Source organism: Eretmochelys imbricata, chromosome 1 (assembly GCF_965152235.1).
Source record: "Eretmochelys imbricata isolate rEreImb1 chromosome 1, rEreImb1.hap1, whole genome shotgun sequence".
Taxonomy (NCBI): Eukaryota; Metazoa; Chordata; order Testudines; family Cheloniidae; genus Eretmochelys; species Eretmochelys imbricata.
Window position 1 is genome coordinate 22,477,338 of NC_135572.1, and position 25,758 is coordinate 22,503,095.

The 25,758-nt window shown below is 42.7% G+C and overlaps 1 protein-coding gene across 7 annotated transcripts in view; it reads right to left on the bottom strand.

Annotated features, from left to right (window-relative positions):
* DLG2 (discs large MAGUK scaffold protein 2) overlaps window positions 1–25,758 on the bottom strand; it is a 1,498,860-nt gene that overhangs the window by 602,362 nt on the left and 870,740 nt on the right. For 4 of the 7 annotated variants that reach the window (XM_077807795.1, XM_077807777.1, XM_077807770.1 and 1 more), the window contains exon 1: window positions 300–617. The exons of the other annotated variants lie outside the window; for them this stretch is intronic. In XM_077807795.1, the coding sequence (XP_077663921.1) occupies window positions 300–617 (318 nt within the window). Of the gene's footprint in view, window positions 1–299; window positions 618–25,758 lie in introns of those variants that run through there. 7 annotated transcript variants of the gene reach the window in all.

Genomic DNA, 25,758 nt, shown 5'->3' on the forward strand with positions numbered 1-25,758 from the left:
CAGATCATACTTCTAAACAAACATAATAGGAAGTTTAGAGAAGTTGTATTTATAAATACAAAGCAGTATGAAAAGGAAACTCTTCCCAGAGAACCCCAAGGATTACAAAGACCATATAGAAGCAGAATTCAAATGACAGACATTATAAACTGACACACTGCACTTGCATAAAATCTTCCTGAAGGCATCATTAAACAATAATCAAGACCCAGCGTGAAAAGTTGCCAACAATAGCAAATCCTATTTTTTTGTTGTTTGAGAGTCTTCTAACCCATTTAGATTTACAAGAATAGGCTCACCTGTACTGGGTTGCACCAGCCATGGGGACAGGTGCACTCTGACCACCACTCCCCTGTGGTCCCCTTTGTCTTAGCCAGAGTTTTATGAGGGCTCTTCCGCACACTGTCCCACAAAGTAATACACTTACTCCTGTTGTGGGTCAGACCCACGGGTCCTGAAGAGGGCACAGTCTGAGAATTATAATAGAGACCCTGGGGGTTCTGTTGCCAACCACAGGCGCAGTGGGCATCCCTCATCAATGAAGGCAAACTTCTGCCAGCATCCATCCCATCAGACCCCCTGCAGCAGCTGTGTTGCTTAGTAAGATATGCATTCATGTTGTACTGATGTCTAGTGTTTCCCTTGGCCAGCTTTGATAAAAGCTTTTCTCTTCTTAGCAGATGTAAAGTCCTTTTTTTTTGTGGACCCTTCAGTATCTTTGACAGCTGCTATAAGCAGTGCATCGTGGGAGCACAGAGAGCAGAGCTGCACAGCATTATCTGCTGGCTGGTAGCTCTTTGTCAATAGATGACTCAACTCACAGAGCAACTTGACAGCATCCCTGCTTCAGGCAGAAGCAATCAATGCTCCACACAGCTGGGATACAAGGCTGTACACTGTGTTACAAACCCATTTCTGGATGACAAACCATAGTGGAAAAATACCCTTGCAATTTTCATTCTAATTTAGCACTTTCCTAGCCTATGCTGGCAACACACAGGCATGTACTGAAGCAGATATACATGTAAGCTTTACCAGCAGGATGCTTTCCTCTGGAAACAGTAAAAATAAGAGTAAATAACCAAAGTCTATTGAAAAAAATATACCTTTCCAAAGAATGGAAAACAGACATAAGACTATTTTTCTGCCTTCCTAAAAAGATCATAACAACAAAATTCCATCAGTAGAGGACACAGATAATGAGTTCAGGAAGATTATTGTCTACACTAAAAGTTGAACTATAAGATACATTCTATACTGTATATAAACACATAAGAAAACTACACTGAGATTAAAATACAAAATTAAAGGTCTTGACTTGAAGCTTTTAGGAAAGATTTATTAAATGGGCATGCGTATCCTTAGCAGCACATATATCTGGGAAAGATCTCTGTAATCCTAATTAAATGCTGGGGGTGAGGGAGGAGTAGAGGAGAGAAAGTTATTTCCTTCATTGCTTGTGAATGCCTTTCGGATACACAATAAGGCATTTTAAACGAATTATTGAGTTTTGCTTACTGAAATGGTTTCATCACCTCACATTATGTTGTACCCTGCTTTGTAAGTATTTTGAGCTTAATCATCTTCTCACTTATAGCAGTTTAAATGAGAAAAAACTCCACTGAAGTCAGAGGAGTTAAACATCAGGAGATCTGGGGTAAAATTTTCAAAAGGGCCCAGAGGAATTAGAAGCCAAAGTCCAGTTTCAAAAAATCACATAGTCACTTAGGAGCCTTAGGAGTCACTTTTGAAAATGGGTCTTAGGGGCTTTAGAAAATTTTACCCTAGGCCTTTATCTCAACATTTTTTTTTTCATCACCAAAGATAACCAATTTTTTTAAAATCACAAATACTGAACTGTGTCATGGAATGCCTTTAAATTGAGAGGGTTTTAGAATTCTACATTAGTCTCTCACTATAAGAAATTAAATGTACCCAGTTCATAAATGACGTGAATATTTTAGCATTTCAAAGGCTACCATAAATTCAAATATAAGACCATGATGACTCTATCTTAAAGTATTTTAACTGAGAAAAGAATCACAGTACCAAATCATTTAAAAAAACAGTTTGATGCAGTAATTTTCACTATTGCCCAATTATTAACCTCAGTCTCTCAAAGACTAGACCCTTGTAAAGGACATTTTGATTTAGCTAGGCAGGGAGTCTTCACTAAAAATCGGTACCACTGTTGTTGAAGTAGAAAAAATATTTTATCTGCATAGTGACTCAAAAGGCTGTTTAAGGGGATGGCATTTGAGAGCCACCTGTTTAAATCATCAATAGTGGCAACTTTTTCCGAGTCACAACATATGACAAATCTATTTGGGTACGATGTGTGTCCCCTGAGAAAGGGTATAAGGTTGCTTAGACCCTTTGTACATAGCTTACCGAAAGTCTTGATTTGACACTCTTATGCACAAAAGTAGACTCCATGGACAAGATCCTCAACGGGTATAAACTGGCATAGCTCCGTTGACCTCAGTTTATACTCATGTGCGTAAAGTACATGCGCATGGTTGGAGTTTAAGCAGTGATTCTCTCCTATGGCTTTTTGGGGGCCAGCATGCAGCTCTTTCAGTCAGCAGATCAGAAAAGCACTGCTCACAGAACAAGTGGAGAGTGACAATCACAAACAACCCCTGCACTGAGAAAACAAGAAGCACCCCACTATAGTGGAGTAAAGACAAAGATGAAAGGTTTGCACTCTCACAGATTAGTGAGCAGCCATCTACATCCCCAGAGACTAACAGAGAAGGGAGGAAATCACACTCTCTTCCTAGCAGCCGGAGTGGAGGAAAATGAGGATATACTCTAGAGGGAAGTCACACTCACCATAATGGAATCATGGTATGAAATCCTGAGACAGCATGTGATGAAGCTGAGACTCTAACAGAATGTCTCCATCTCATGACATCACAACATGGATGTCCTACTGTACTTATTTTGGGGTGCTCTGTTTCTCCATTCAATGATTAAGTCTATCTATATTAGATACTTATATGGCCCCCATTACTGTAATAGCTGAGCAGGTCACATTCTTTAATTCTTTAATTTCTCTTCACCACATCACTGACAGGTAGGAAAGTGCTCTCTTTCCCATTTTTCAGATGGAGTACTGAGGCATAGAGATGCTAGGTGATTTCTCCAAGCTCACACAGGAAAATCTGTGGCAGAGCTGGGAATTGAACCCAGGTCTTCCAAGTATACCACTGGACCATCCATCCTCGCACTTAACTGTGAAGTGCTCCAGAGTTGGAATATTACGGCCTGAAGGACTAACTGGTCCCTGCTGAGGAGATCCAGACACAGATGAAGATGTCCAACCAGGAGAGAGACAATGAGAAAGGATTCATATAATCTGCTTCCAATGTGGCTCTCACTGCGCAGAGGCAGCTTTCAAGATTTCCACTCAGGACACCTGATCAGCTTTCAGTCAATAGCTTTATTAGGTTCAAATGTGTATTGTTAGTTCAGAATGTTTTGTTCCACAGTCTGCTATCATCACTCTTTAGTGTTAATTTTTTCAGAAATCCATACTCGGAATAACACTTTTTGCAGCAAACATATGTCCACAACAGAAGATCAGGAAGACCCATGAGGTTACCTAAGGTGATTTTTCCACAATGGAACATTCCAAACACTATTTTCTCCCAAATTCACTTATATCATAAGAAGGTCTAAGTTGAGACGGACGCTTTGCTAGATTTACTATAACCAAATAGACTGCAAGGGAAAGCAGCAGGAGTTGCAGAATTGTGTGGCATCTATGTCAAAACAGGCATATATCATACACCTGGCTATAACTTACCAGCTAGGTAGTGCCGTCCCCTGCTGCATGCTTGTGACAAGCTGCAGCGGAAAAAATGTGAGAGACATGCTTCACTGACAGTCATGCCACACACAATGCTAATCATCCCTCTGACATTTTGGATGAACAATTGTATTCAGCTGTGTTCTCAGACCCATTTTTGTTCCTCTCTGAGGTCTGAAATTGCAAGAGGAGCAGACACATTTTTGCAGGTACAATTTAGGCCACTTATTACTTGATAAACTAGTAAGTTCTTCATTTGCTGGGACTAAGTATCCTACTGCATTTCCAAATTGCCTATGTAAAACCTGAGGCCTGTTTAAAAACCTGGCCCAAACAGGTATGCAGGGTAAATACTGGCAAGTCTAAAGGGAATATAAAAAAAGGTTCTAAATATCTTTAGGTAGTTTTTACTCATGCATGGAAAGTAAAAGGTATTCCAGATGTCCAAAACATCTGCATTCCTCCAGTGCTCAAGGATAACTAATAGGGTGACTAGGTGTCCAGTTTTCGATCGGCACACCCGGTCAAAAAGGGATCCTGGCCGCTCCGGTCAGCGGTTGATTGTCCAGTTGGCGGTGCCACGCAGCAGGTCTGGCAGGCTCCCTGCTAGCCACCGCACCATATGGCTCCTGGGAAGCAGCCGGCATGTCCCCCCTTCGGCTCCTATGTGGAGATGCGGCCAGATGCGCACCACACCATCCACAGGTGCCGCCCCCACAGCACCCATTGGCTACGGTTCCCAGCCAATGGACGCTGCGGGGGCGGCATATGGGGCAGAGGCAGCATGCAGAGGCCTCTGGCTGCCCCTATAGCATCAGCTGTAATTGAACCATAATATTAACTATGGGATGATATGCATTTTTGAATTAGCGCACTGTTCAAGTACATATGTCCAACTATTATGCTGATTTAATAAAAACAACTGGTGTACAGAACAAACCTGGATATCATGCATTATGTGTGCTGAACTGTGTTTGATCCAATACTGATTACATGGAAAACATAATTGATCTGGTTTTAAAGACGTTAAGGCGGTGTAATAAATGGATTGAAAACGTTTAGTTGATAGTATACTTATAATTGGTCTATACCAACTCTGCACACGAAACAAAAATAAACATTGAGAAGAATTTGCTTTGTGGAAAACAAAAAATTAATAGTTTTGAAAGGGAAGCTTGAAGCATGGGTGAAGATGATTTAGATGTAAGAAAAGATTTTCCCCTCCAACCAAGAATGCATCATTATGTAACCATAAAAAATACACAGTGAAAGAACAGTAATAAATGCAAGATAGACCATAGCTTGAAATAATATTTACAAGTTATTCTGGCCCTACAGCTTCTAAAAATATTTTGATAGAAAAACAACAAGAGAAGTAATCAACGTGAGATCATGCCTATTCAAGACAGTCAAACTTACTTTTTCTTTTTTCTAAAGGAAGCACAGTCTAAGTAAAGAGGGAGACCAGAAGAACGGTTTCTGAATAAAGCACTAGACAGACTCAAGTGACCTGGGCTCAATTCTTAGACTTCCTATGTGACCTTGGGCAAATCTCTTCATCTTTGTCTCTCATTCCCCCCATTTATAAAATGAGACAGTGCTTCCTTTAAGCAAGATCTCCCATAGCACAAGTGATACAGACTTGTTGCTCTGGAGCAAAAGGACTGGGGCTCTCCTCCAGCCCTGCCTTCCTCACGTGTGAGAGAGACACAGGACTACAGCCACTTTTACTTTCGAAGTACAGCCTGGCAGAAAATTAGTTCACAGCAAATATTCTCTCAAATCCCCAAAACAAATCTTTACTCTTACTGAAAGTTCTGTGGCACCCTCTGTGTTGTCCCAGAGCTGATGGACCTCAGGTTTTGAAGGTCTCAAAGAACTATTTCAAATTTAGCCCTTTGCATGCCTTGCATCCCTGCATGCCCAAGGTCACTGCTTCCTAAGGGCAGCTGCCGGAGGCACAGCACAAACATGCTCATTCACAAGCTGTATGTCACATGCCCTAAGGTTAAGCATAATGAATGATAATTTAGAAGACATTATGAAAGAACAAAAACAAAAATAGAGGAGTTATTACATCTATGGAACAAAGAAAGCTCTCAACTAGGATGATTATGTTAAAGTCAATTATATCAAATCAAGGCAGCCTATGGTGCAGAACAGAGCATTAGGTTTACCAATTTCATGTAAACAAATATCGGAGAATCATAGAAGTTAGTAGTGAAAATACTTCTTAGATCATCTATCAATGCAGGAATGTCCCCTATAGTACTTGTAGACTTCAGGTCAGTAAAGGCTATTGGTATTACGCAGTTCATAAATTCAGCCCTCGGGGGAGAGAGACTGCTTTGTTTTATTGCTTTAGTTTGTTCAAGGTTAGACAACTAGAATCACACAAATTAGAGATCCTAAAGGCCTATTAGGCCATGCTCCTGCCAATGCCAACGGTTCCATTCAATCTCTCCCCTAGCTTTGTCTATTTTATGATTCGCAGCAGTGCAAAACCGCTGTGACATCTGAACACTTCCAATGTTAATTAGATTAGCAATATCTAAATCCCTACCAGACTTCATGGACTCGGTCTCTGTTCCCTTTTGTAGGTGTACAAAGCTCTGCCTGGGAATGGTAGACTTACTTGCGGAGAAGGTGGGAAGGATGTTGGGTGATTATTGAAAAGGTCATGATGATTTTGGTGGGAAAGTTTTATCAAAGTCAACTCTTGCAGACTTTCCTAATTGATGACTCTGAATTCATCTGATTTTCTCTGGAATTCTGTTTCACAGTCAGACCCTTTCAACAGAGAATAGCTGCTCTCTTTACTACTGCTTTTCATTCAGGGCTTTGTGATCATCATCCCAGTGTTAAGGGAGACAAATTGGTGGCCCAGAAAAATGCCTAGATCACTGCCGGTAACTGGAATATCGATTATCATGCTCATTGCCACAAGCAGCTATAAGTCCTTTGTAGCAGCCTTAGCATAACTCTGCAAGGCGGGGGGCTGGGGGGGAGGGACGGACACACACACACCCCACGAGGATTGAACATGATCTTGACCATCCTGTTAGGCTTTTCTTTTAAACTGCTTAAGTATGCATTTTAAAAAACTAGAAGTCTAGTTATATTTGACTGCTTGTACGTAGAATCAGAGCTGCACAACTAATGGCTTGAAATTGCTTGCTTAAGAGTTTTGGGGTTTACATGGTTTATTTTATTTTTTTTTTTTGATTGACATGTTACTGTAACACAAGCATAAAAATGGTAAAAACTCTTGAGTTGAGTGGGCTTATTCGGTGAACTCATTTTAAGAGCCCCAGTGGCAGATGGAAGGCTAGCTACCAGAAATCGATTGCTGACCACTCAAAGACCACTCCAGACGCTCTTGGCAGTTTATAAGTTGAGATGCTGACTCTAACATAGCTGTTTGAAGATTATGACCAAGGTCCTAAACTGGCAGCGGAAGCAGACTTGAAGCCAGTAGAGGAACTGAAACACAGACCTGATGTGCTCACAAACAGCTTAAAACCATTGCTGGGTCTTGCACCAGCTGGAATGGAATGGAACCTTTGCATTGTTTTCACATTTAGCTTCCTACCTACCTGAGTGACCAACTTTCTCCCCAAGCCATGACACCACACTTAAATTCAGAGAGGCTCAAGATACCCAAAAAGGGGCTGTGACAGACAAGGCACTGTCTGTAATAATTTATGAATACTGAATAGCGACTTGGTAATTGCAATGATTATTGTATGAATAAACTGATTTACTTTAATAGCAGACTGTAAGGAAAATAAGCAGGAAGAATAGTTCAAGATATGTCATCCTTCACATCCCTTGAGGGTTGTTACAGGACAATGGCAGAGCCATTGACTCTGAGGTGTGTGGCTTGACCTCCTGTGGAGCCTATCGAACTGGTTTGACAAGCAGAAACAAAAGCCCAGAAACTGACAAAAACAAACTCTGACTGGATAAAAAGAGACTCTCTTCTCTTTCTAGTGCTGAGATAGTCACTGGGGAGCTATTCACGGACATAATCCTGCTGAGGTGTATGAAGAAATTAGGCCTTCCTACATCACTATTAGGGGGAAATTAGGCCTTCAGGTAAGACAGACATGTAGATGGTTTTAAAATCCTCTCTCTCTCTCTAAATGATTTGTTCCTACTTTTAAAATGTTAAAAAAAAGTATTTTGATTTTAGGAAGGCTGCTTGGTCACTATATTTCCCATTGGCCATAGAGTCCAAAGGGAAGAACCACAGATGATGAGCCAGTTGGACTAGCTGGGTAAGCACAGTTGATAAACAGGGTACCAAAGCCCAGGGCCTAGGTTACAACTGGGAGAATCATGTGATTTTACCCAAGGATAAGTAAAGGCATAAGACCATGACATGAGAAATGCATTCAGAGGGACTAGAAAGGCAACAGAAATGCAGCTAGCCCTACAACTGTGACAGAGGCTTCTGGTAGGGTGTTCTCTGCTAGGGGTTCATGGCTTTGGAATTTAACCTCCCTACATTTAATACAAAAACAAACAAAATATTGTGAGCTTCAAGTCATACTATACAGCTCATCCCTCATCCCCCACCCCAGGCTTAAAAATGGGTAGGTGATCCACCTTTGTCTTCCCCTCCCGGCTTGTGGTAGTTGGCAATAAGAAGCCTGCATTAGTCCACAAAAACAGTACCACATGCTAGTAGCCAGCTTCAGTCTTCCCCCACTCCCTGCACTTAAAATAGCAAGTAAGTATGGCAACTTTAATATGATGAATGTGATGAGGCTTATCCCCCATGGTTCTGGCCACAGAGGGCATTGTTAGGCCCTATAAGTAGGCTGAGGGAGCTCAGTTGTGGGAGAGACTGCCAAGGAGACAGGTCTCTCTGGTGGAGAGAAGCCTTGGGATAGGGTTTTACAGAAAGGAAACAATGGAGGAAGAGCACTAAAGGAGCCGATTGGGCTCCTGCCAGGGAAGCTCTGAGGAAAGCAAACAAGGGCACTACAGTTGAGACTGAGAGGGGTGGAAGGGCTATTAGCTTGAAGATTTGTTTGAGATTTCATTTGGATTTGTTTGTGTTACCCCAGAAGGGGTTTAGACGGTTATGTGACTTGCCTGGAAGGCCAAGCCACAGAATGCCCAGAGGGAGAGTCAACAGAAGACAAAGGCTGGAATAGGCCATTGCAGGGCCAAGGGAGAAGCTGATAGGGGTGTCAGAGACAAGGATCCCATGCAACACTGGGACTGGAGATGAGGGGGCACCTCTGAAGTGACTGTAACCCTTCTGCCCGTCAGAGTTGGCAGCAACAAGGGCCTGGTTCAATATCTAGGGGATCCATTCCAATAACACAATGCAAACCAGCTCGAGCCCCCACCCAGTGACCTGGGACAAATATATACCACCCCCGCTTGGCGCCTCCAAGAGGCAATACTTCCCCTCTCGCAAGCACCTAGTCTGAGTGTAGCAAAAAGCCTTTTAATAACAGAGAGAAACAATGTGGCATTATGTTGGGGAAACACCACCAACAGGATTCATAACACAACCCATGAGCAAAAAATCCACCCGAAGCAAATTGGGGCATGCCCTTTCCCTTTTGTTCTTGAGTCCAGCAACCCCAAATCACCCAAAGTCCCAAAAGTCCAATGACCCAAAAGTCTCTGTCCCTGGTCAGGGCAGCCCCAGAGTTCAAAAGTTTATCTACAGAGCTTTACCTCCCAACCTGGGTGGAGATGGGGGTGGAGGTAAGAGGCACCTTACATGATCTGAAGCTGACCGCCCCACAGCTCCATAGGCCTTCGCTCCGCTTCACCAGCCGCCCCACAAACTGCTTTGCTCAGCTCTGCTCTGCAGCCCACACGCAACTCCCGCTGTCCCACGAACTGCTCCGCGTCCCACCAGCAGCTCCTGCCATCCTATGAACTGCTCCACCAGCCTAGCTACAAGGCACTCCAGCCATCCCACAAACTGCTCCACAATATATCTTCAGGCTCCCCCACTACTTAACACAACGCTCAGTGATTTGAGCTCTTAGTCAGTTCAGCTCTTTGGTGAAGTCAGCTTGTAGTAGGGGAGCCTCAGTGCTGGTGCACTATTAGCTCAAAGTGAGCTCAGCAGCCTGTAACTAGACTTCTAATGAAATCAAAATTAGCTCTGATATTCCACAGTGGAAAGAGGAGGATGTGCAATTAGCATGTAAGGCCCTCACCAAGGGACCCATGCCACCAAGTATTAATACTTGTCCCCAGCCTCTCTCCATTCACAGAGTTTTGGAACCCATGACCCTTGCCTAGTAAGTGCTACTTAGTTGATGGTGAGTCCCTCCATCATAACAAAAGCTCAAGTACAGTTCCAAGCACAGTTCCCATAATCAGGGTAATAACAATTTATTCTTCCTGCCCCAATAACAGAGACACTGGGGATCCCACAGCAGCCAAAGTGATCATTTGGGCAGCTATGGCCTCATTCTAGGCAGGGTGGGTGTGCCTATGCAAATGACATCGGCTCCTGAAGTTGTTTTCCACAACTTGCCACTCCTCACCACCAGATGTCAGGGTGGAGCTCATCCTGACACTGCTTACATGACAACACACTGTAACAATGAAGCTTTGCAGGAAATGGTGCCTGCTGTATTCATTTGTACTTTACATAACCAACATTTTCTCTTTCAAAGTAAGGAAATTCAATACTCTTCCTGTTTCTCTTTTGCTATGCTCCAGTAAACTGACGCTATAATTTTAAAAAGACTCCATAACCAACTCATCTCCAATATGTGTCTTATAACTTCTCTCTTCTATTACAGACACAGTAAGAGACCTTTCTTCCCAACACTGTCAGATTCAAACCAATGTCAATCACCTGGAGCCTCTAGGAGTTGGAAGATTAGAAGCTACCAATGGTTTCTTTATCACTTAAGATTTGAATTATGCTACTACTAATAATGCATTAACTGTGCAAGGACTCCAGTAATACGAAAGTTCAAGATAAAATAATTGTAAAGCACTTGTAACATCTTAATAAATAGTAGAGCCTCACAGCAAAAGCTAATGTGTGCGTTCAGGATTTCTTCACAAAGTAGCTAGTACTTGAATAGTTTATATTCACTGCTGCTTAGCCTACTAATATTGTGTGTGTGTGCGTATTTTGTGACAAAGTTCCTCCTCTACCTTGGTGGGTCCTGCGCTTATTGGCAGATTTGCTTGCCTCAGAGATTCACAGCAGCCCTCAGTTTGGCCACTTTTGCTAGTGGCTCAAACCTGCCGTTTACTCAGCTAACCTCATCACTGGCCAGCATGGGGAAAAGGAAGGAGAACATTCCCCACAGCCTCTGCTGGTCCATCTAGTGGGTCAGGGGACAGGCCAGGGACCTTCCCCTCTGGTGGGACCCACAGTCCAGGTCAACTCCTCCTGTATCCAATAGGGAGTTGGGCGGATGGGGGGAACCTGGGCCCACCCTCTACTCCGGGTTCCAGCCCAGGGCCCTGTGGATCACAGCTGTCTATAGTGTTTTGTGTAACACCTGCATGACAGCTACAACTCCCTGGGCTACTTCCCCATGGCCTCCTCCCAACACGTACTTTATCCTCACCACATGACCTTCCTCCAGATGCCAGGTAGTGTTTGTACTCCTTAGTCCTCCACTAGTATGCCTTCTCACACTCAGCTTCTTGCGCCTCTTGCTCCCAGCTCCTCACACTTCCACCAAAAACTGAAGTGAGCTCCTTTTTAAACCCCAGGTGCCCTGATTAGCCTGCCTGTCTTAAGTAATTCTAGCAGCTTCTTGATTGGCTGCAGGTGTTCTAATCAGCCTGTCTGCCTTAATTGTTTCCAGAAAGTTCCTGATTGTTCTGGAACCTTCCGTTACTTTACCCAAGGAAAAGGGACCTACTTAACCTGGGACTAATATCTGCCTTCTATCATTCTCCTGTAGCCATCTGGCCTGACCCTGTCACTATATCTATCTATATATCTATATATATTATAATTACACACATACACCCCCCACCGGCAGCAGGAGCAGTGAACATCCTGGTGTCAGAGATATTCTGCTGTCAATTTTTAATTTTAATACGTATTATTTAATGTAATGTGTAGTAAAATAAAATCTGTTCCAACAACATAATCCATTATAAGAGACAATGAATCTCTTCAGGCAACAGAACTTTCTGCTGAGATAGGACCAAACTGAAACCATTTATGTGAAACCTTTCTACATTCCTGAACTTTGAGAGATTGAAGTAAAATGAGATGCTGAGCACTTTGGTTTGAGTTTTGCAAAGGATACAGAAGAAGTTTGCAAAATCAAACTCATGATGACTTTGGTGATTTAATCTAACACTAGAACTTGGAAACTATTAAGGATCCCAATTATAAGGCCCGATTCTGCAGTTCTCTCTTCAGTAGGAATTTTGCCCAAGTAAGAACTGCAAAGATCAGGCATAAGGTTCTCTTTCCCTTTGCTACTATATTGTTCAATGTAATTTATATCCTAGGGGCTCACATACAGAGATGCTCATTGTCAACAGTCACCTAAGATTCATACCTGTATTTAGAACAACGCTTAATTATCTCATTGTTCAGTTAGAAAAACAAAATATTATTTACTATGACTGATACTTTGGTCCTGAAAGAGTCAGTCAGGATGGGTCTCTCTTCTGAGAATAATCTAACCCATAATTATATAAAATACATTCCCACTGATATTTGTGGTGCAAATTAATTTTCTATTTTACTGATGGTATGGAATTAATTCGATCACACTGTGCTAAGATAGATGTGCTGCAACATAAAGAAATAGGGCAGCATATTACAGTCAGGCTTTTATTCCAATGTTCACAACCCAGAAGCAGATACAGGATACAAATTAGCCTCGCCAAGCAATCTGTTTTAGGTGTAGTGCCCATTAGAACACTACTTCCAGCAGATGTACTTGAAAATAAAACTCAGATGGCAACTACCTGGTCCAAAGTAATTAACGTGGTAAAATGTTGTTTCTTCTCTAGGGAAGCTATTTGTTTTATGCACATACCACCACAGCATTTTTTAACATAATTTGGCACAGTCCTGTTGCTGTCTTATTGCTCGCTGATTGTGAGCTGGAGATGTGACCGTGGAGCACGTTCATTCTCAGTAAGCTCCTTCTTGGTCCTTATGAAAAACAGCCTTCTAAAAGATCTCTTGGATAACTTTCAGAGGGAAAGAAAGAGGAATATTGTTTTAGACAGAATCCCATGGGAGCTGGAATCTCTGAATGACACAGTAACCCAAGAAGTGATGTCTTACTAAGAGAATCCTGAACCAGCAGATTCACTCTTGCATGTTTGAAATAGGATCTGAATTGATTGGTTCTTTGCTAAAGTGCTACTGTAGTTCCAAATGAGGCAGGAGGCTGAAAGGATTGTCCAGAAATAAATGTCCTGGCATAATATTTGTAGTGGAACCATCTGTAAGTCACATAAGGGTTGGTTATATTTTACATGCCAAGAGGGAAAGTAGCTGAAGCAAGGAAGGCAGGATGCATACTTGATGACTTATATACACAACAGGACTCTGCACATTAGCTTAATCCATTCTGGGGGGAAAAGGTTTTATGATTAAAGTTATTTTGTCTCTTGGCTTAAAGCAGCTCTGGAATACTGAAGAAAGAGGGTGTAAATTGATGTCAGCAAAGTTTAAACAGGAAAGAATGTAGGTTTTGTTTTTTTTTTAAAAAAAGGCTAATTAACAATGTTACAAAAAGATATTGAACATTCTCCACCACTCTGATTCCCCCCTCCCCCAAAGATATGCTCTAGTTCAGTGGTTCTCAACCCACAGCCTGTGGGCCACATGTGGCCCACTTGGCACACAGCTGTGGCCCAGCTCAACTGTGTGATAAAGGCCCGCCCGCATGCCGGGTTCCCAGCTGCCTGGCACAGTCGGGGCACTGGGCTGCCCTGCATGGTGGGAAACCAGGGCAGCCTCGTGGTGGGATCCATGGCAGCCAGCCGGCCCCGCACAGCAAGGGTCAGGGCTGCTGCTGCCCTGCCACCCAGTTTGTGCGGCCCAGGTAACACATTGCGAATCGCATATGCAGCCCACAATGTGTAATCAGTTGAGAACCACTGCTCTAGTTCAACCACAAGTTATTGAGCTCAGTGCAGGAATTACTGAGTGAAATTTGATTATTTGCATAACAAGTGAAATTTGAGGATCATAATGGTCTCTTCTAGCCTTAACAACGTATCAGGTCACACAGAGGTCTTGGATACTAGGGATATCTCTGTTGGGGGGAATAAAGGGAGACTGCAATGATGGCTATCAAGAGACTCTATGCTGTATCAGGGGGAGGGGCAAAAGGAAAACAAAGTTTCCCAATGGTAAAACCACTTGCAAGAGACACTGATGGAGAGCAAAAGAGGATACAAAAGCTCTCCTCCATGGAGACAGAGAAGGAAGATGTTATAAGTTCAGCAATAGCTTTCAGTGTAAAAAGGAGGAAGCCTGTCTCAATTAAACTGAACTGGACTAGAATACCCGTGAATTAAATGACTTCTATCCAGAGCAGCAGTTCCAACGGAGGAGGAAGTACAGCGTGCAACAGAAACAAAAGTTGTGCTAAGAATGTTGGTGATCATTGCTGTTTTGTTTTCTAAACTGTGATGATGAACAGAACCAGAAGATGATTTCAAAGTAAAAAAGTCTGGAAATCCCAAATCAGAGAAGCAGAAGCAATCATCTTTTGATTTCTAGCCCACATTTAGAACTATAATCTGCATTCATAATGGATATGTCAAAACACAGAAAAGAATGATCCAAAAGTCGTACACTGAAAAAGATTATAATTTAAGAGATTTTTGAAATGAGACAGCTTTTTTATTTTTACAATAAAGATGGAGGAGACTTATTAATGGGGGAGGCCACCCAGCCCCTGCTAGTTCAGCGTAGTTTCCTGCAGTATATTAATCAGCGTTTGTAGTTACAACTATCCCAAATGATCTGGCTTCTAGCATTTCTCTTGAAAGGCTATTGCACTGTCAAATAAATGTTACCATAGGGCTGGCAACTTTCAAATTTTTCAAAACCAGACACTACAGGCCCCCCATCGCTTGTTCGCTCCCCCCCCTTCCCTGGGACTCACCTTCCGAGCCGGGCTGATAGGAGCTGACGTGGAACTTGCCTGCCTGCCCCATCAGGACATGGCAGGACAGAAGGAGGCAGTCCCCAGAATGAGGGACAGGGTCTATGGGGCACAGCAGGGTGGAGGGGGTCAGTCCCCAGAGTGAGGGGTCGGAGAGATCCAGTGCCCCAGGAGTCTGAGAAGGTGGGGCGGGCCATCCTGGGTGATGAGCCGGGCCGCTGGCCCCACTCCTCAAACGCCGCACACTGTCAGGATCTCTCCCCCAGGTGGCGCCAGTAACTACCTCTCTGCTGGACCAGAAGCCAGTTCCTCAGATTAAGCTTCTCTCCACCAGTTGAGCTCCTCCAGCAGCAGTTGCTCTTCCTGGCCTCCTGGTGGCGGAGGCCGATTGCAACAACGGCGTTAATCAGACTTTTGGTGTCCAGTCAGCAATACTGACCAAACACTGCACAAACAGTACTGACCAAACACCCGGCAACCCAATCTTACTGTGAGAAAGTTTTTTCTCATTTTCACTCTCAATTTTCCTTTCGTTGGTTTCATTCAATTATTTCTAGCTACTTTGCCAAGTACTTCTTTACATCATTCATTCCCCTCCTGGATAATTATAGCCTTCAGATGAGATTGTATTTACACAGCCTCCTGTACTTCTCCTCCCCCACTTTGTCACGGTTTAAGCAAGCAACATGTATTTGGTTCTTTAAATAGTTACTCGTAAATTAATCCCTTTGACTATTTTTGTTGCTGTTCTCTACATTTCCTCCAGTATGGCAAAGATAACAGACAGGCATTAAGGTGTTATACTCAGCCCTCAACTTAAATACCTGCATTCTTCTAGATAATCAACTATCTACAGGACAAGTTATAAGAGCATGCAAAGCATTTAGTTAAGGACCAACTATTGACATTTTAGGTTATTGACAGGCTGGAGTATTCCTCCACATAAGCATAACACCCATTAGAGCACAGCATCTAAACACTGAAGAAATCATGCATGGAAGAAGAGAATAAAATTGACTGATTTGAAACTAAGTAAGATTACCATGTATTGCATTAATTTATAAATCCAAAATGTAGAAGATGGCCTAATCAAACCAAATTATTTTTATTCCCCAGGGTCTTAGTGTGACAAGCTCACACCTAAAGGATGTACCATTTGTGGACTAGGGTATAGTGCTTAGTGATTGTGAGAGTTACAGTGGAACAAGCATTAAATGTACAACAAAGTAATGTTACTTTCTAAAAGAAAAATAACCAGCAATATTGATAATCTATCATGAAAGTCTGTTGTTCATAAGTACTACTTCCATCACAAAACATTTACAGCACCATTTATTGTTTTGCTGTTCTGCTTTCAGAATTGCCAGATACTAAAAAAAAAAGTATATTGTTTAATACTTCCAAATCAATATTTTTACTTCAATTCTTTGTATGTTATACCATAAAATTGATAGAGTAAAAGCTACTTTCATTTACTATACTGCACATTTCACAAATTCTTATTTGGGTTATTACATATGTATTTGAAGTAAGACACCAGCTACACAGCATTGACAGTGATTATCCATAATACATCTTAATCTCCTGATACATCACAATTTTAATAAAGTCTCCACAATACATCAAGATACCAGATATAGGAATATATCTAGTGTCATACAAACACAAAACATGTTCACCTGCTATCAGTAAGCATTAGATAGTGATTCCAAAAACTAGCTCCATCAATGGCAATCTCCAAACCTAACAAAGATAAATTCTAGCCCCAATCCTGCAGCCACTTACAAATGTAAACAGTCTCATTGCACTCATAGGACTCTCATACATAAAGTTACCCATGTGTGTGTTGCAGAATAGGTGCTATTGCCCCTTCTCAAGGCATCAACGTCCTATTTTGCAACTAGTGCCACCCCTCTGCCAAGCAGTGGCAGATACCCAGGACCCAGTCAGTTTCTCAGTAAAGGAGAAATTAATGATGTGGAGTCTGGACATATTTTAAGTGAAACTTTTTTTTATTTAAACATACACACCAGTCCTGAAACACAACAGTCAAACTGCATGCAGAGAAAAATGCAGTCTCAAGCCCAGCACCAGTATCTGCTCCCAGGCAGCAACTCTACCTTCACAATTGATTGAGAAACCAAGGCAGAGAACTCCTATTGCTTGCACAGCTCTCTCTAGCCAGAACCTTGTATAATCTAAAACCAACATCAGGACAAGCATTTCTTCCAGGACTAAAATTTACTGGTATGCCAAGGTAAAGAAGTTGGAAGGTTACATGTAACAGTGCCACCTGGTGACAGCTGCTGTAACACAAGTCGAACTGCAATTTCTTACACATTTCTAGTTTTAACAACTTAATTGTATACTAAGGATAACCACAGATCCACATTTTACAAACCAGTTTTGATGAGAATATACTGCACTTTCAGATTACTAAAATAGTCTTGAAATATCACCAGGTCAAGCTACAAGATCATATTGTATCAAGACATAGTATGATCTTATGGTAGAAACAGGGAACTTGTTCAAGGCTCTTTGTCATACAAAGATAGAATCCCAGCACCAGTGGGTTTACATCCTAGTAACGATACTATCATTTTTATTTCTGTTATATTGTTATTTTTTGTTTTGTACTGTGTTTTCCAAAGCACTTTGCAATATGAATTAAATAGAATCATAGGACTGGAAGGGACCTCGAAAAGTCATCTAGTCCAGTCCCCTGCACTCATGGCAGGACTATTATCCAGACCATTCTGACAGGTGTTTGTCTAACCTGCTCTTAAAAATCTCCAATGATGAAGATTCCACAACCTCCCTAGGCGATTTATTCCAGTGCTTAACCACCCTGACAGTTTGGAAGTTTTTCCTAATGTCCAACCTAAACCTCCCTTGCTGCAATTTAAGCCCATTGCTTCTTGTCCTATTCTCAGAGGTTAATCAGAGAACATCAGGGTTGGAAGGGACCTCAGGAGGTCATCTAGTCCAACCCCCTGCTCAAAGTAGGCCCAATCCCCAACTAAATCATCCCAGCCAGGGCTTTGTCAAGCCTGACCTTAAAAACTTCTAAGGAAGGAGATTCCAGCACCTCCCTAGGTAATGCATTCCAGTGTTTCACCAACCTCCTAGTGAAATAGTTTTTCCTAATATCCAACCTAAACCTCGCGCACTGCAACTTGAGACCATTACTCCTCGTTCTGTCATCTCCTAGCACTGAGAACAGTCTAGATCCATCCTCTTTGGAACCCCCTTTCAGGTAGTTGAAAGCAGCTATCAAATCCCACCTCATTCTTCTCTTCCTCAGACTAAACAATCCCAGTTCCCTCAGCCTCTCCTCATAAGTCATGTGTTCCAGCCCCCTAGCGATTTTTTGTTGCCCTCCGCTGGATGTTTTCCAATTTTTCCACATTCTTCTTGTAATGTGGGGCCCAAAACTGGACACAATACTCCAGATGAGGCCTCACCAGTGTCGAATAGAGGGGAACGATCACGTCCCTCGATCTGCTGGCAATACCCCTACTTATACAGTCCAAAATGCCATTGGCCTTCTTGGCAACAACAGCACACTGATTCAGATCCAGCTTCTCGTCCACTGTAACCCCTAGGTCCTTTTCCGCAGAACTGCTGCCTAGACATTCGGTCCCTAATCTTTAGTGGTGCATGGGATTCTTCCGTCCTAAGTGCAGGACTCTGCACTTGTCCTTGTTGAACCTCATCAGATTTCTTTTGGCCCAATCCTCCAATTTGTCTAGGGCCCTCTGTAGCCTATCCCTACCCTCCAGCGTATCTACCTCTCCTCCCAGTTTAGTGTCATCCGCAAACTTGCTGAGGGTGCAATCCACACCATCCTCCAGATTATTAATGAAGCTATTGAACAAAACCGGCCCCAGGACCGACTCTTGGGGCACTCCGCTTGATACCAGCTGCCAACTAGACATGGAGCCGTTGATCACTACCCGTTGAGCCCGACAATCTAGCCAGCTTTCTATCCACCCTATAGTCCTTTCATCCAGCCCATATTTCTTTAACTTGTTGGCAAGAATACTGTGGGAGACGTGCCAAAAGCTTTGCTAAAGTCAAGGAACAACACATCCACTGCTTTCCCCTCATCCACAGAGCCAGTTATCTCGTTATAGAAGGCAATTAGATTAGTCAGGCATGACTTGCCCTTGGTGAATCCATGCTGACTCTTCCTGATCACTTTCCTCTCCTCTAACTGCTTCAGAATGGATTCCTTGAGGACCTGCTCCATGATTTTTCCAGGGACTGAGGTGAGGCTGACCGGCCTGTAGTTCGCCGGATCCTCCTTCTTCCCTTTTTTAAAGATGGGCACTACATTAGCCTTTTTCCAGTCGTCTGGGACCTCCCCCGATCGCCATGAGTTTTCAAAGAAAATGGCCAATGGCTCTGCAAATGACATCCGCCAACTCCTTTAGCACTCTCGGATGCAGCGCACCCAGCCCCCTGGAATTGTGCTCATCTAGCTTTTCTAAATTGTCTCGAACCACTTCTTTCTTCACAGAGAGCTGGTCACCTCCTCCCCATCCTGTGCTGCCCAGTGCAGCATTTTGGGAGCTGACCTTGCTCGTGAAGACAGAGGCAAAAAAAGCATCGAGTACATTAGCTTTTTCCACATCCTCTGTCACTAGGTTGCCTCCCTCATTCAGTAAGGGGCCCACACTTTTCTTGGCTTTCTTGTTGTTGCTAACATACCTGAAGAAACCCTTCTTGTTACTCTTAACATCTCTTGCTAGCTGCAACTCCAGGTGTGATTTGGCCTTCCTGATTTCACTCCTGCATGCCCGAGCAATATTTTTATACTCTTCCCTGGTCATTTGTCCAATCTTCCACTTCTTGTAAGTTTCTTTTTTGTGTTTAAGATCAGCAAGGATTTCACTGTTAAGCCAAGCTGGTCTCCTGCCATATTTACTATTCTTTCTACATATCGGGATGGTTTGTCCCTGTAACCTCAATAAGGATTCTTTAAAATACAGCTCACTTCATCGGATGCATACAGTATGCATCCGATGAAGTGAGCTGTAGCTCACAAAAGCTTATGCTCAAATAAATTGGTTAGTCTCTAAGGTGCTACAAGTACTTCTTTTCTTTTTGTGAATACAGACTAACACGGCTGTTACTCTGAAACCTTTAAAAAACAGCCAGCTCTCCTGGACTCCTTTCCCCCTCATGTTATTCTCCCAGGGGATCCTGCCCATTAGTTCCCTGAGGTTGTCAAAGTCTGCTTTTCTGAAGTCCAGGGTTCATATTCTGCTGCTCTCCTTTCTTCCCTGTGTCAGGATCCTGAACTTGACCATCTCATGGTCACTGCCTCCCAGGTTCCCATCCACTTTTGCTTCCCCTACTAATTCTTCCCGGTTTGTGAGCAGCAGGTCAAGAAGAGCTCTGCCCCTAGTTGGTTCCTCCAGCACTTGCACCAGGAAATTGTCCCCTACTCTTTCCAAAAACCTCCTGGATTGTCTGTGCACCGCTGTATTGCTCTCCCAGCAGATAGTCTCCCATGAGAACCAGGGCCTGCGATCTAGTAACTTCTGTTTGTTGCCAGAAGAAAGCCTCGTCCACCTCATCCCCCTGATCCAGTGGTCTATAGCAGACTCCCACCACAACATCACTCTTGTTGCTCACGCTTCTAAACTTAATCCAGAGACACTCAGGTTTTTCTGCAGTTTCATACCGGAGCTCTGAGCAGTCATACTGCTCTCTTACATACAATGATCCTCCCGCACCTTTTCTGCCCTGCCTGTCCTTCCTGAACAGTTTATATCCATCCATGACAGTACTCCAGTCATGTGAGTTATCCCACCAAGTCTCCTGTTATTCCAATCACATCATAATTCCTTGACTGTGCCAGGACTTCCAGTTCTCCCTGCTTGTTTCCCAGGCTTCTTGCATTTGTGTTTAGGCACTTGAGATAACTTGCTGTTTGTCCTGCTTTCTTAGTATGAGGCAGAAGCCCTCCCCTTTCGCGTTGTCCGGCTTGTGCTTCCTCCCAGTATCCAGCTTCCCCACTTACCTCAGGGCTTTGGTCTCCTTCCCCCGGTGAACCTAGTTTAAAGCCCTCCTCACTAGGTTAGCCAGCCTGCTTTCGAAGATGCTCTTCCCTCTCTTCGTAAGGTGGAGCCCGTCTCTGCCTCGCACTCCTACTTCTTGGAACACCATTCCATGGTCAAAGAATCCAAAGCCTTCTCTCTGACACTACCTGCGTAGCCATTCGTTGACTTCCACGATTCGACAGTCTCTACCCAGGCCTTTTCCTTCTGCGGGGAGGATGGACGAAAACACCACTTGCGCCTCAAACTCCTTTATCCTTCTTCCCAGAGCCACGTAGTTAAGATAAAACACTTTTTCTTCCTCCTCCTTGTAACAACCTTTTACATACTTGAAAACTGTTATCATGTCTCCTCTCTGTCTTCTCTTTTCCAGACTAAACAAACCCAGTTTTTTCCAATCTTTCCTCATAGGTCATGTTTTCCAGACCTTTAATTATTTTTGTTGCTCCTCTCTGGACTTTCTCCAGTTTGTCCACATCTTTCCTGAAATGTGGCACTCAGAACTGGATTCAATACTCCAGTTGAGGCCTAATCAGCGTGGAGTAGAGCGGATAAATTACTTCTCTTGTCTTGCTTACAACACTCCTGCTAATACATCCCAGAATTACGTTTGCTTTTTTTTGCAAGTGTTACACTGTTGACTCATATTTAGTTTCTGGGTCACTATGACCCTCGGATCCCTTTCCGTAGAACTCCTTCCTAGGCAGTCATTTCCCATTTTGTATGTGTGCAACTGATTGTTCCTTCCTAATGGAGTACTTTGCATTTGTCCTGATTTAATTTCATTTTATTTACTTCAGACCATTTCTCCAGTTTGTCCAGATCATTTTGAATTATAATCCTACCCTCCAAAGCACTCACCACCTCTCCCAGATTGGTATCATCCGCACTACAAGCACTTCATTGGGTTTGACATCTTTCTTCAAGCGCTATCCAGAAAACAAGTCTTTTTATCCAGCAAAGGAGCCAAATTTTAATAGGGTGTAAATCCAGCATAACTCCACCATAGTCACTAAGTGGCCCTACAATTCCAAGAATCACAACCTCCATCTTTCAGAATTATTGATTTTAATAATAGGGCAACTAAATTATGTACAGTATGCAGTCTCTCATTAGATAATGCATATTACATTGCTAACCTTAAAGAAAATAGGTTTTTAAATAAGCATTTTATCTTCTTCAAACAATTACATTTCTTTGAATTGTCAAGTAACTGTGATGGAGGAAAAATATTAGTCTTATTTCTTAACTGCTAGTGAGTTGCCTTTTCACACAATATTGTAGCCTACTGATTACCTCGATATTAGGAATTGGACTTAACTTTTGTAAGTGGAAGAGTTAATTGAGATATTTGAAACACAAAAATTCGAAGTTATCAAGGGTTATGTTAAATATTGCTGTTCAGAGGCCTCCCCCCAGAGATCAGAAATCTGTGCAGTCAATGGAGAGAGTAACTTACACTAACTATTATATTGTTAATATTTTCCCCAGAGTATTAATAGCCCATTTTGCTGTATGATGTAATTCAGTTACTGAGCAATAAGAGTCATGGTTTCCACAACAGAGATTGAAGGGATCAGGACTTGAGATAAAAGATAAATAAGATGGGACAAACATAATAATAAAATAGTGTAGAGGTGGCAAAATCAATTCTCTTTTCTTCTCACTATATAAGAACAGGGAGACAATGAAACTAAAAGGTAGCAATTTTAAAACTGATAAAAGGAAACTCTCTTCCACAATGAATAATTAACTGATGGAACTCATTGCCATTAGATACCACTGAGGCTAGTAATTTAGCAGAATTTTTAAAAAGTAGATATTTATATGGAGAACTGTTGGATATAGGTTCTTCCCCCACCCCTTTTAAAAAATAAGAAGAAAGGATATTAACCTCTTGATTCAGGGCATAAGACAACCGCTAACAACCACTAGGAAGAAAATTCTATGGACAGATAATTGAAAAATTATACAATATGCAGTTTTGATGCCTTCTGTCTGAAGCATCTGGTATTAGTCATGTCACAGACAGCTATTCTAAAATGCCACAAACTTTTTTTTAATAAAACTTCAGTCACACAAATTTCAAGGTGTTCACAAGTAATTTTTGAACACTAATGCAGGTCTGAAGTCCCTGCTGGGTTTTTTTTTCTGCTTTTTCACCTACCATATTTGAATCAAAAATGGGTTTGTAACCTCATAATGCATGCTTAGTTTGTGATAGTCACGTCTGTGGCAAAATACTCATTCCTAAATATCCTAATGATATCTTAAAAAGCCCTGTATCAGGTACCTGAATCTGGGATGTTTAAGAAAAAGCTCTTAAACACACTGATCACAACAGGAAAAAAGGAGCATGCAACTATTCTGCAGCTCTTGATTTGCATCAGTATCAGAGTCCCTGTGTATGCTGACTGGATAGAATCAAGGTAACAAGCTGTAAATTACAGATGTAATAAAAAACCTGTCCTGGGCACAGAGAGCAAATAATGCTTTGCACCAAAAATGCACCAAAAATTCTCAAATACAAAAATCCTAACACGTATTTTCAGATATTTCTCCCTCCACCATATTTCTTTTTTCTGGTCTTTAGTCAGCTAATCTCTGCCCTTCTCCTGAGACTTAAGTATTCCTTACATAAGCATACAGTTAATAAAAAAGCCAGTGATCTTTCCTGCCCTCCATCCTACCTCACACTCCACACTTCAAAAGAAAAATTTTAACGTAGAAATATTTTTCAGCTTTCTAAACCTTTTAAACAATTTTCTATAACTAGATTAAAAAAAAATTACATAATTGAGCATTTGTTGCTTCTTTCACAGTAGCATTCTGAAATAGGTATGTGGTCATGTGCCATGAACCCTTAGATCTTACATGAGAGCACAACAAAGGCACTCACCAACCCTAGGCAAGATCATTAAATCTTCTACTCACCAGAGAAAGTCTCTGTTTCAGCCAAAATTAAGTAGAAAATTTTCAATTAAATGAAAAAGTCAAAAAATAACAAACACTTGTGTCTACATCATTCTCTGCCCCTTGGTCTCAGATGGTTTCTCTCTATAGCATGCTTTCACAGTCTTTGGTTTTATCCTGGAGCTTCTGACAGCTTGCCAGCCATCTTCCATGTACTTACAAATTCTGCTGGCATAGAATCATAGAATATCAGGGTTGGAAGGGACCTCAGGAGGTCATCTAGTCCAACCCCCTGCTCAAAAGCAGGACCCATCCCCAATTAAATCATCCCAGCCAGGGCTTTGTCAAGCCTGACCTTAAAAACTTCTAAGGAAGGAGATTCCACCACCTCCCTAAGCAACGCATTCCAGTGTTTCACCACCTTCCTAGTGAAAAAGTTTTTCCTAATATCCAACCTAAACCTCCCCCACTGCAACTTGAGACCATTACTCCTTGTCCTGTCCTCTTCCACCACTGAGAATAGTCTAGAACCATCCTCTCTGGAACCACCTCTCAGGTAGTTGAAAGCAGCTATCAAATCCCCCCTCATTCTTCTCTTCCGCAGACTAAACAATCCCAGTTCCCTCAGCCTCTCCTCATAAGTCATGTGTTCCAGACCCCTAATCATTTTTGTTGCCCTTCGCTGGACTCTTTCCAATTTAACCACATCCTTCTTGTAGTGTGGGGCCCAAAACTGGACACAGTACTCCAGATGAGGCCTCACCAATGTTGAATAGAGGGGGACGATCACGTCCCTCGATCTGCTCGCTATGCCCCTACTTATACATCCCAAAATGCCATTGGCCTTCTTGGCAACAAGGGCACACTGCTGACTCATATCCCGCTTCTCGTCCACTGTCACCCCTAGGTCCTTTTCCGCAGAACTGCTGCCTAGCCATTCGGTCCCTAGTCTGTAGCTGTGCATTGGGTTCTTCCGTCCTAAGTGCGGGACCCTGCACTTATCCTTATTGAACCTCATCAGATTCCTTTTGGCCCAATCCTCCAATTTGTCTAGGTCCCTCTGTATCCTATCCCTGCCTTCCAGCATATCTACCACTCCTCCCAGTTTAGTATCATCCACAAATTTGCTGAGAGTGCAATCCACACCATCCTCCAGATCATTTATGAAGATATGGAACAAACCGGCCCCAGGACCGACCCCTGGGGCACTCCACTTGATACCAGCTGCCAACTAGACATGGAGCCATTGATCACTACCTGTTGAGCCCGACAATCTAGCCAACTTTCTACCCACCTTCTAGTGCATTCATCCAGCCCGTACTTCTTTAACTTGCTGACAAGAATACTGTGGGAGACAGTGTCAAAAGCTTTGCTAAAGTCAAGGTACAATACATCCACTGCTTTCCCTTCATCCACAGAACCAGTAATCTCATCATAGAAGGCGATTAGATTAGTCAGGCATGACCTTCCCTTGGTGAATCCATGCTGACTCTTCCTGATCACTTTCCTCTCATGTAAGTGCTTCAGGATTGATTCTTTGAGGACCTGCTCCATGATTTTTCCGGGGACTGAGGTGAGGCTGACTGGCCTGTAGTTCCCAGGATCCTCCTTCTTCCCTTTTTTAAAGATTGGCACTACATTAACCTTTTTCCAGTCATCTGGGACTTCCCCCGTTTGCCACGAGTTTTCAAAGATAATGGCCAATGGCTCTGCAATCACAGCCGCCAGTTCCTTTAGCACTTTCGGATGCAACTTGTCCGGCCCCATGGACTTGTGCATGTCCAGCTTTTCTAAATAGTCCCTAACCACCTCTTTCTCCACAGAGGGCTGGCCATCTATTCCCTATGTTGTGATGCCC